Source organism: Polistes canadensis, unplaced genomic scaffold (genome assembly GCF_001313835.1).
Source record: "Polistes canadensis isolate GaletaPanama2010 unplaced genomic scaffold, ASM131383v1 scaffold_258, whole genome shotgun sequence".
Lineage (NCBI taxonomy): Eukaryota > Metazoa > Arthropoda > Insecta > Hymenoptera > Vespidae > Polistes > Polistes canadensis.
This window is the reverse complement of record NW_014569805.1, coordinates 162055-174343: the sequence shown is the minus strand read 5'-3', so window position 1 is coordinate 174343 and position 12289 is coordinate 162055. Positions and strand designations below refer to the sequence as shown.

The window sequence follows — 12289 nt, the reverse complement described above, 5'->3', positions numbered from 1 at the left end:
TGAAATGAAAGAAAATATTGAAATGGAAGAAAAAAATGAAATATCTGAAAATATACAAACAGAAAACGACTCGAATGTATTACTTATAAATAATCAATTAGAAGAAACATATTCGAAATCTAATAATGAATTTGAAGATACACAAACGTTAGAAAATAAATCGAATACAGGAAATAAGAATTTAGAAAAATGCAATGCTGAACAAATAAGCTCTATTGAAACAGATGATTGTGTTAAAGAACAAAACAAAATTTGGAATATATCTGAAATTGAAAATATCAATTGTACAGAAGTAATAAATGTAACTGTTCGAAATAATAATAGTATGAACAAAACAGAAGATATTCAATCAGATTTAATACTACAAACAGATAAATTAGAACCAGTAAAAGAAGCAAATGAAGAAGAAAATTCAACAGAATTTTCTACTACTCTTAATTTGATTGATCCAAAAACAATATCTATTAATACTGAAACTCTTGATTCAACATACACAGAGTCAAATATTACAAGCACAATAACATCGTCGGTTATTTCAGAAGAAGACATTTCTAATAATGATATTGATCCTAATTATGTAGAAAATTTAATTGAATCTAGTTTTAGTTCTAAAGATAATATCACAGAAAATTCATTGGTCGAAAGTAGTCATTCTTCAGATAACAATAAACCTTCAACATTTACAGACACTGCGGAATCTGCCATGGAAACATTGGATGTATCTGAATTTAAATCAAAGCCTGATTGCATACTTCCTGATGATCCGGAAGTATTAGATACTTGTGTATTTCAAATAGAAAAGAATCATTCTTCTAAAAATATTACCATTTTAAACGAATCTATAGAATCAGTGCAAAATGTGATCGATAAATCTGATAATAAAATTGATACAATTTCTGATTCTGACAAAAACGCAATCAATGAATTTCAAGACACAAATAAAATGGAAGAAAATGATAAAAATGATGTGGATACAGAGCAAAGTTCATTTCAAGTACCTATACAACAAATTGATGAAGTTTCATTAATAGAAACTGATAATAAAAATAGTAATTCTGAACAATTAATTAAAATAGAAACTGAAATTCATGAAATAAGAGAAGAAAAACAACAAATTCAGGATATATGTACATTTGTAGAAGATATGGATAAAGATKAAATTTMASMWAAAWTAWTGGATGATAATAAGRCATCCTTTTCTTTGGAAGAAGMTAAAATAATGGATGATAATAAGRCATCCTTTTCTTTGGAAGAAGATAAAATAATGGATGATAATAAGACATCCTTTTCTTTGGAAGAAGATAAAATAATGGATGATAATAAGACATCCTTTTCTTTGGAAGAAGATAAAATAATGGATGATAATAAGACATCTTTTTCTTTGGATGAAGATAAAATAATGGATGATAATAAGACATCCTTTTCTTTGGAAGAAAATAAAATAATGGATGATAAAATAATAGATGACAAAATAATAGATGATAAAATAATGGATGATGAAATAATAGATGATAAAATAATAGATGATAAAATAATATGTGAGACAAATGAAGAAAAAGATATAGTGTCCCCAAAATTATTAGATGACAGTAAGAAATTATCATTTTCTCTCGAAGAAAATAAAATAATAGAAGATAAAATAATAAACGAGACAAGTGAAGAAAATTGTGATATAGAAAATACATCCAACATAGATGACATAAAATATAATAAAATTTTGAAGAATAATGAGCCTATAGTTGATAGAAAGGAAAACTTGGAAGAAGTTAATAATGAAGATCAAATAGATCAAAGTAAAAAGATATTGGAAAAGGAAATGGATTTGATTACAGATATGGAAAAAATAGATTTGTCTATTACAGAATGTACATCTAATATCGACGAAAATATTACAACAGAAGATATAAAAGAAGTCAGTCAAGAACCGAATGACATACTAGAATTGAATGTTTCTACTTCTTTCAAAAGTACGAATACTGATTTTCAAAATATATTACAAAAAGAAGAGAAGGATGGAACTGTAGGAATGCTATTATGCAAAACTAATGATCCTATTTCTATGTTATCAGAAAGCTCTGTTTTATTAATGAAAAAAGAAAATGAAGAAGATAGTATACAAAATTCTATTTCAGAAAATAATCTGATAAATATTCTTGATGATACACCTAAAGTGACAGATATGTTTTCAGAAGAACAATGCCCAAATACTCAAGATATTGTGGAAAGTATTTTAGATAATGTAACGGATGTAGCTGATCTTAAACATCTTTTAAGTCCTGAAAATAATACAAGAAATGGAAGTGACGATGATCTTCAGCAATCTGTGGAATTAGCAACAGTGGAAAATGAAGATAAAGAATTAGTTGAAAAATTGTCTGAAGTATCATCTGATATATTGAATAAAGAAATAGAAGATCCAATAGAAGCATCGAACTTAGACTCACTGGAAGAATTATTAGATCTTGATTTAATACCTGAAAGTGAAGAAGTAGCAATGAAAGATGAAAAAGTAGACAAAATACAAGAACAAGTAGAAACAATAGATAAAAATGTAAATATAGCACTTTTCCTTCAGCAGCCTGAAGAAGTATCATCTATACCAGAAAATTCAGATTATATAGATCACGTTATTAATAATTGTTTAACGGATGGAAATGATGTATCATTGGAAGAAACAACTGATAAAATAAATATTAAAGAATGTGACCAAGATAAAGAAAATGTAGAATGTAAACCAAAAGAATTATTGAACATCAATGATAATACAATAACTGCTTCTTTAAATAAACATTCAGATGATATAAATTTACAAAAACAACTGGATGTAGATAATTCTTTACAAGATAATAATCTTAATATGGATTATGTTGGAAATTCAGTGGAATCTGTAGAACATTTAGGAGAAGAAACTTCTAAATTAGAAATTTCGCAAGATATCCTTTTAGAAAATATAAATGAAGATGAAGAACATCTGAATGGGATTTCTCTTGATATAGACAGCAATCAGGCCGCTCCAGATATTTCAGAATTAGAATCTGCTGTAAAATTTTTACAAGAGTCAGAAGAACAAACAGTAGATTCTCCTTTACAATTTTCTCCAAAAATGGTAGAAAATGTTGTTAATGATATATCAAAACAAACAAACTCAAATATTTTTGTACAGGATGAAGACATGTGTAATGATACTTCTGAATTGGTAGTTGAATTACAAGAAATTACTTCTGATTCTATTTCTATATCCGAAGCTGAGATTATATCAGAAGCCGCAAAATTAGAAAATGAACGGAAACTTGCTGAACAAATTAAAGTAAATACTTGTATATCTAATATTGAAGAAAATGAATTGAAAGAAGATGATTTGAAAGAAAATGAATTGAAGGAAGATGATTTGAAAAAAAATGAATTGAAAGAAAATCAAGAAAAAATAGAGAATGTTCCTTCAACAATTGGTACTTATTTTAACACAACTACAGATAAAGTATCTAATAGACAAATATTGTCTAGTGTAACTGCACCCAGTACAAGCTCTGCAAATTCAAAAATAACAGATAGAATGGCTATAGTAGCAGAGTCTATTCCTAAAATTTCAATTTTAGAAGAACGTTTGAGAGAACCACCAAAAATAGAAATTCCTACAACAGACATAACAAAGATGTGTGAAACATTAACAGGTACAAAAGACAGTCTTCTAATACCAAAAGATGCAAAATTGTCGGCCTATCAAAAAATGTTAGAATCACCAAAATCAGTTGATAACAGAGAATCAAAAATTGTAGAAACACCTAAAAAAGAAGTGGAAAGACATGATTTTGAAAATGTTGGATCTCCAAGAATAATACTAAAGATTGCTAAATCTGCAATTGCAGAATGTGCTGAACCGAGATCACCCAAAAGTCCAAAAATTCGATCGGCAACTAATTCACCAAATCCGGAAGATAGTCCAGGTCAAAAATTAGGGAAAATTAAATTAAAGCTTTCAAAAGGTGGACATCCTTCTATAATATCAAATGAGAATGTTGAAGATGTCAGTCAATGGCATACTGAGAGTGCATCATCATTATCTCCTATTGGTATGAAAATTAAATTATCAAAGACAGGAGATGCTTCAATTTTACCAACTGAAAAATACGAATCTATGGATGATATAAAAGAAATAAAGCATAAATTTGAAGAAATTAAAAGAACAGAATCTCCGTTAGGAATGAAAATCAAATTATCCAAAACTGGTGATGCTTCCATTGTGCAACAAGATTCAAAAGATATTACAACAAAATATAAAGAAAAATTAGATGTTATGCAGGGAAGCCCAAAAAGAACAGATTCACCCATAGGAATGAAAATTAAACTTTTAAAAACTGGAGATGCATCCATTGTACAACCGGAAAAACAAGAAATATTTGAAGATCATAAAGATGGAAAATTAAAAGAAAAAGCAGATATTATTTCTGATCCACCAAAAAGAACTGAATCTCCAATTGGAATGAAATTGAAATTATCAAAGAGTGGAGATGTATCTATTGTATCCCCTGATTTAATAGATGAAGGAAAAGATATAATAGGAAAATCGAAAGACAGACATGAAGCTTCTCCAGAAATTCCTAAACGTACAGATTCTCCAATTGGAATGAAAATTAAATTATCGAAAATAAAAGGTGGGGCATCTATAATTTCCATAGATAATAATCCGGAAGAAATAAAAGAAAAAGTAGATATTTCTGATATACCAAAACGAACAGAATCTCCTTTTGGAATGAAAATAAAATTATCAAAAAGTGGAGATGCATCTATTATACATTCAGAAGTTTCAGATGACATGCAAGAAATTAAACAAAAAGAAAAAGTAGATGTGTCCCAAGATACAACAAAATGTGCAGAAATTCCATGTGGAATGAAGATTAAAATGATGAAATATGTAGAAACATCTGTGGGTATACCAGAATTGATAGATCAACATGAAAGTAGTCATGATGCATCTCAAAAAACAGAATCTATCGGTATGAAAATCAAATTTTCAAAATCTGGAGATGCATCAATAGTTCCTCCTGATAAGCAAGAACAAGTAGATGATCATAAGAGCAAAGAAACATTACAAGACTTACCTAAGCAAACAGAATCTCCAATTGGAATGAAGATTAAACTTTCAAAAACAGGAGATGCTTCTATAATACAAAAAGAAGTAATAGATAATAATACCAACAAAATTATCAACAAATCTGATATAGAATATCAAAAAAATTGTGATATTTCTGCATGTGGGAAAACGAAAACATCAAAAACTATTGATGCTTCTTTATTAACAGATTCTGAGAAAAGAGAGAAACAGCCAAAACGGAAAGAAATTGAATCTCCGTTAGAAATGAAAATAAAATTATCGAAAACTGGACATCCAACAATTGTATCTTGTGAAACTCATGCTGATTCTGCTCTTAAATCTAAAGATACTTTAGAAACTACGCATAGTTGTGCTCATAGATATAAAGAGTCTGTGTTACACAAAGACTCACCACTGAAAATCCTTAAAACTGGACATTCAACAATTATGCAAAGTACTCGTTCTGAATTAACTATTGAACCGGTACAAATACAAGGAATAAAAATGGAAAATTCTATTGAATTGTCTTCTAAGCGAAAAGATATAACAATATCACCAATTGAGGTAAAAAAATCAAAATTAGAAACGCAGTTGTCACAAATTCTACCAGAAGTTACTATTCAACCGGTTATATCTAGAGATCAAAAGCAATTATTATTTGATCCAAAAACAAGTTTAATTAGTCGTCAACAAATGAATGTCATAAGCCAAGAAATCAGTATTACACAAGTAAGACCATCTAAACAAGTAGATGTTTCTATGAGCGACAAGCTAAAGGATATGTTAAGTAAAAATGTTGCTAGTTCTCCAATTGGTTCAGATTGTGAAATAATTGAACACAGGCCTGAATTAATAATTGTTAATGAAAATTCCAACTCTAGTCAAGATGTTATGATAATAGAAGAAGTTCCAGCAATTCGAATGCCTGAAGTTAAAATGCCCAAAAAACGAGGTAGACCACGTAGAAATCCACTACCACCACTCATACATACTCCAACGCAGATATTAATACCTCGAGATCCATTAGCTTTGGATGATGTACCACAAGTTGTTCAATTGGAACACAGAGAAAATGAAAGACCTAGGAGAACATGTAGAAATCAAAAAAGTTATGCGCCACCTAAAAGAGGACGTGGTAGAGGTAAGTATTTGTGCATCATTATTATTAATTAGCCTTATGCATTTCTTTAGAAATATGATAATATATTATGTAAATAACTTTATCTAGGTCGTGGAAAGAGAAAGTTAGACAATCCAGATCTTCCACTTAGTAAGAAATCCAGAGTGGAACAAGATTTGAGTGCAATAGAAGCTTCTACAATGGCTATAATCACTTTAGATGAATCTTCAAAACAAGAACAGGCTTTAAGAAAATCATCTGAATTATATAAAGCTCTTAAACAACCCCCTATAGATATTAAAAGTATAAACCCTATGTGTAAAATTGAAAAACAATCTTTGTTAACAGTTCGAAAAGATGGTGTAAAACAAATGGATATTCCCAAAATTACGATTTTAGATTCCAATGTTAATACTCAATTAGAATCTGTTATGGGATCAAGTATGGAAGAAGAAAAAATATTAGTAAAATCCACAATGGGATCAACATTATTAGATTGCAAAGGTAATAAAAAAGAATTGGCAAATATAATGCCTAAAAAAGAACAGAAAACTACAGAAAAGACTCTTACTGATAAAATTATTGAAAAAGCAGTGGAAAATGCAAGATCTACTGGACATGAAAGTAAGGAAATGCTTATACCTCCTGGACATCCTAATTGGCTAACACCAACATCAAAAAGACAAACAGAAGCTACATCCAAAAATGAACCAGTGCCTTCTTTACAAGTTATCGATGAAGAAACAAGAATGAGTGCAGAGTCTAATTCAAGATCTCAAACACCGGCAAGAAATATATCAACACAAGGTATCAATACATTTTACTTTTATTATTGAATAATGCATGAAGAATAATTATGATTGACATATATATATACATATATGAAAAAATAATAAATTAATTACACAAAAATGTTAGAATTTCTAATACATTAAATTTAAAATCATTGATGTTACTTTTATTTAACTTTATAAAATAATTACTATTTCATTTTAATCAAATACGCGTATTGTAAAAGTATTAGATAAAATCATTAAACTGTCATGCTAAATCATAGCATAAATGTATTGGTAAACCTCCAACCAAGGTATCTAAAAATAGGTCTTTTCTTGTGTCCTAAGATCTCTGAAGTATCTGAATGTAAAATAGTGACAACAGTGAATTTACAATGAATATATATTATATAAATATTCATGTCATTATTACTAACGTATTATAATAGTAAGCTCATATATAAAATAGTTTATTACTTGTCAGACTAAATATAGTTGTATTGAGTGATAATATTAGAAATATCTAGCCTTTATTAAAATATCATTATAATTTTTTTTGATTTTTTGATAATGTGTATGTAGAACAATTTTTTAAATATTAATTAAAGTATTTTAATTATTCGTAACTATATAAAATTTTATGCGAAAAGTGATATAAATTCATAATAAATTTAATAATATTTATATAATATAGTTTACATATTTAACAAGAAATAATATTTTAGCATCTGAAACAATAATTAATGAAGAGTCTCAGGGAAGCGTACTTAGTACAGCAACTACTGAATCTGAGAAAGTCAAAGTAAAGAATCGAAGAATGGAAATTAATTTTGATCCTGATGAAGGTCCCTTTACTGTTGATAAAATAGCAGAATATGAATGGCCTCTAGATCGTAAAGGAGAAACATTTATGATACAAGAACAAATATCACAGTATTTAGGCGTGAAGTCATTTAAAAGAAAATATCCAGATTTAAAGCGTAGAATGGTTGATATGGAGGAGAGAAATTATTTAAGAGAAAATGGGTTAGTTAGCGAAGCAATGTGTGATATGGGTGCGTGAATAAATTTATTTTTACTTATTGTTATTCTGAATATCTAGATCTCATTATATAGAGATAGTTATTTCTCTCTCTCTTGTTTATAATATTTTATAATAATTAATATATATACTATATCACTAAAATTTATACATATAAATATGTATGTATATTTTTATATATATGTATATTTTATTTTGTATAGGTTTAACAGCAGTTTGCAGTTCAGAAGTATTAGATGTAATGTGTAGCGATTTTCCTGATCAATATGAGGAGTATCGAAAACATATGCGAGAAAAACAAGTTAAAGAACATTCTAAAAAGCAGAAAGAATTAACAGCAGCAGCAAATGCTGAAAGAAACAGAATAGATTTAGCAGAAATGGCAATACAGTCTGCTTTGTCATGGAATATTAGTTTAAATAAATCTCGTAAAGAAAACAGAAAATGCAGTTTAGATTTGCAGACTTTCACTATTCATGTGCCAAAGAAACACCATAAGCTTGATACAGATCGAAAGATAAGTCATTATCCTGTAGCTTTGATACCAGGTCAATATACTGATTATTACCGAGAATACACACCTGCTGAATTGAGATATTATCCACTTAACACCGTTTTGTATGGTCCTATGCGACCAAACGAACGTAAGTTTGATAGTCAATCAGAAGGATCACAAAGTGATAGTGATAGTGATTCTTCAACTGACGATTCAAGGTATTCATTATAAATAATATATTCTTTTTAAATATTATTAATATCTCTCTTGTGATCTTTTTGATTAATATTAAGATTTAGACTATAATAACTTTGTTCTTGATATTAAGTACTATAATTATTAAATTTTTAGTTCTACCTCCAGTGAAGGAACACAAGATACAGAAGGGTCTCAATCAACAATGGACGATGTAGATATGGAAATAAGTAACCAAAAGGAAGAAACTAAATTGAAATGTAAAATGTGCTTAAAAATGTTAAATAAAAATGGCAAAAATGAAGTATTAATACAATGTGGGACTTGTAATGGAAATGGTAAATTATAATTGTCATCTTGATTATATTATCAGAGAATGATTTGTTTTATAATTAGTTAAATCTTTTTTTAGTTCATCCATCATGTATAGAATTAACATTGGATATGGTTCCGCATATTCAATCTTATGCATGGCAGTGTACCGATTGTAAAACATGCGCTCAATGTCATGATCCAGCAGATGAAGATAAAATGTTATTTTGTGATATGTGTGATCGTGGGTAAGTTTATTATTATTATATATATATATATAATGTGGTAATATGACGATAACGTATATATACTGGTAAAGCATATAACTCAGTTAATTAATGAAATGAATTATTGAATTTCACGAAGTAACGTAACATATATATTTTGTAGTCAAGTAAATAAAATCTAAAAAATGTATTATTATTTTATATAGATATCACATATATTGTGTTGGTCTTCGACGAGTACCGGTTGGAAGATGGCACTGTCAAGAATGTGCTGTATGTGCAAATTGTGGTTCAAAGGAACCTGGAGGTGCTAATTCTGATAGAAACAGTGTAGCACAATGGCAACATGAATATAAGAAGGGTGATAAAAATACTCGTGTTTATGTTTCCACATTGTGTGTTCCATGCTCAAAGTTAGTATAATTATATTAAACATATCATAAATATGACAAGTAAATAGCATAAACTACCTCTTTATGCAAATTAAAAATAACTTATAAATTTTTTCAAGAGTGTGCTTAATTTTTGATGATAACTTTTTCTATACTGAGTAAATTTGTATAAAAATTATTATAATTAATGCTTTATATTCGTGATGTTACGTATTTAAATGAGAATGTTCTATTTATATGCGTTGAAACTATAAGACATATTTGATTATTTAATATTATAATTTATAATGAAATTATAAGAATTTTTGGTTTTCACTTTTTGATATAGTCTTATTTACTGTTGAATTATATGAATGGAATATCAGTGGATAATTACAACTGCTATATTCTTATTATTTTAATTATTTGTTAAATATATGAATATGTTAATATTGATATGTACAAACGCGAGCGCGCTCGTAAGAATCATTATTTACATATTCGCATTTTTATTTTCATCTTTATACACGATATCATCGGATAGTAATATTTTTTAATATTATTTGTTTTACATCACGCATAAATAACTAACTAAAACTGCATGTACATATCAAATACGCATACTCTCATTTAATTATAAATATACAAGAAATATTTCATCGTAGTAATTTTTCATAAATCATTTTTAACTAATTTATCATTGTGTGAAGGTACTTTTATTTTGATATTTTATTTCGCAAAGAGTAATTTGAAATTAAAACATTTAATCGTGTAATTTATCATAATAGACGTTGTAACATAAAAATTTAATCAATTTTACTAACACCATGATCTTTATACATTAACAAGGCTATGGCGAAAGGGTCGCTATTGCCCACACTGCAGTCGCTGTCATACTGCCTCAAGACTCGACCTGGAGGCAAATCTAGTACATTGCAGCGCATGTGATAAATATCTGCATTTAGGTATTGAAACAAATTTTCATACGATTCCATAATGTAATTAATGCATTGCCATATGATGTCATACGTATGTTATTTATGTCTTATTAATATTTGTACAGGGTGATCCGAAATAATTGCCAACAATAATATTATAAGAGTCAAGGCACTTTTGGAAATTCTCGATACTGCTCGTACTTTTTTATTTATTTAACAGCAAACTTTTCCGAAAGCTTTTTTAAGTTATTCTACTCTAACGAACATTAATTCTTATTAATCAATTAAAAAATAATTAAAATTCATTGATAATTAATGATATTACAAGCTCTACAATTATTTCTAGTTATTTTGACCACCCTATTTATGTATATATTAATCATCACATGTAAACTATACATATGTTTTGTACTATATTCAAAAACTTGCAATATTTTTATCAAATTTTTAAGTTGTATTATGCATGAGGAAAATCTATTTCACAATACTAATATATTTCAAACTCTACTCATTAATTATTATATCTAATCTATTTTACAAACATTGGAAAAGGGTAGTATAAATTATTAAATAAAGCTAATTAATAATGTTATCCATATAATGTTCTAGAAAAATTTCGTAATATGAAAACTTACAGTATACAATTAAATACTTTAAGTAATTTATATTGTTGTATACTAAAGTGTTAAATTATTTGTTTAAATATTAATTTACTAACTAATTACATTTATGTTTGTAGGTTGCGTGGAGACCAAAGGACTGGGATTTGATAAAAAGAATTATTTATGCGATTTCTGTGCTCCAAATCGACAACCATTAATAAAGCCTTTAGTATCAAAAGTATTCAAGACATGAAAATATCATTTCTTTATGTAAGTTATCTTTTTTTTTCATATATGAAGAATAAACCTTGCATTTCAAGCATCAAACTATATTTGTTGGCAATATGTAATAATGAAAAGTTCTCATTTTTATTCTCTATTCAATTTCTTATATTTGATGAAAAAGCTAAATGTATATATTTATGCGTTTGTAAGTTATATACTCTATTTGTAAAAATTTTTTATTTTATTGTAGAATAACATGTACTTTTACTTATCAAACTTGTATATTCATTAAAATTGATCCATGATAATATCAAATAACGAACTATGTTCTCTATAAAATGATTAAGGAGCACCACTAGTGTGACCGCCTGAAAAAAAGGTGATGTTTGGGAATTCTTTTAAAACATTTTGTTGATATATAATTAACAAATCAACACATTATAAAATAATATAATTTTCTGTGCAAAATAGCTATTAAATTGAAAGAATTACTCTCATTTAGTTAAGAATGTTAGATTTTATAAATAAGTGATATGTAGTTTGAAAATATTCTTTATGGTTAATAGAATTATAAATTATATTATTAAAACATTTTCATAGACTGCATGTAGTCATTAAACCTAGTTTTACAATAATGCAATATTAGCATTTTTATTCTGAAATTATAAGGTGCTATTGTGAGATATATCATTATTATAATTTTGTTATTTTATGTTAATAATTAATAAGTACATATTTTTATTAAAAAGAATCAAATTAATATAATCATTAATACCAACCCGCAGTACTACCCAACATCCCACCTTTATATTATATTTTATACTATAAACTCACTGGAAGTAGATTGATCTGCTAAATATCTATAGATAGAAAAATAAAAGAATATATAATAGTAG

The 12289-nt window shown here is 27.4% G+C and overlaps 1 protein-coding gene across 5 annotated transcripts; it reads left to right on the top strand.

Annotated features, from left to right (window-relative positions):
- Window positions 1-24: 24 nt before the first annotated feature.
- Window positions 25-12088, top strand: LOC106790754 (centromere-associated protein E). Of its 5 annotated transcripts, none has more exons than XM_014755883.1 (10): window positions 25-6233; window positions 6321-6716; window positions 6807-7019; window positions 7711-8040; window positions 8231-8741; window positions 8875-9056; window positions 9131-9278; window positions 9464-9670; window positions 10478-10593; window positions 11306-12088. In XM_014755883.1, the coding sequence occupies exons 1-10, from the start codon at window positions 326-328 to the stop codon at window positions 11419-11421; spliced, it is 8127 nt and encodes a 2708-aa protein (XP_014611369.1). In that variant the 5' UTR covers window positions 25-325; the 3' UTR covers window positions 11422-12088. The 5 variants fall into 5 exon arrangements, with proteins under 5 accessions (XP_014611369.1, XP_014611368.1, XP_014611367.1 ...); XM_014755882.1 differs by having other exon boundaries at window positions 6804-7019; XM_014755881.1 differs by having other exon boundaries at window positions 6321-7019; window positions 11306-11438; window positions 11644-12086.
- The last annotated feature ends 201 nt before the right edge of the window (window positions 12089-12289 follow it).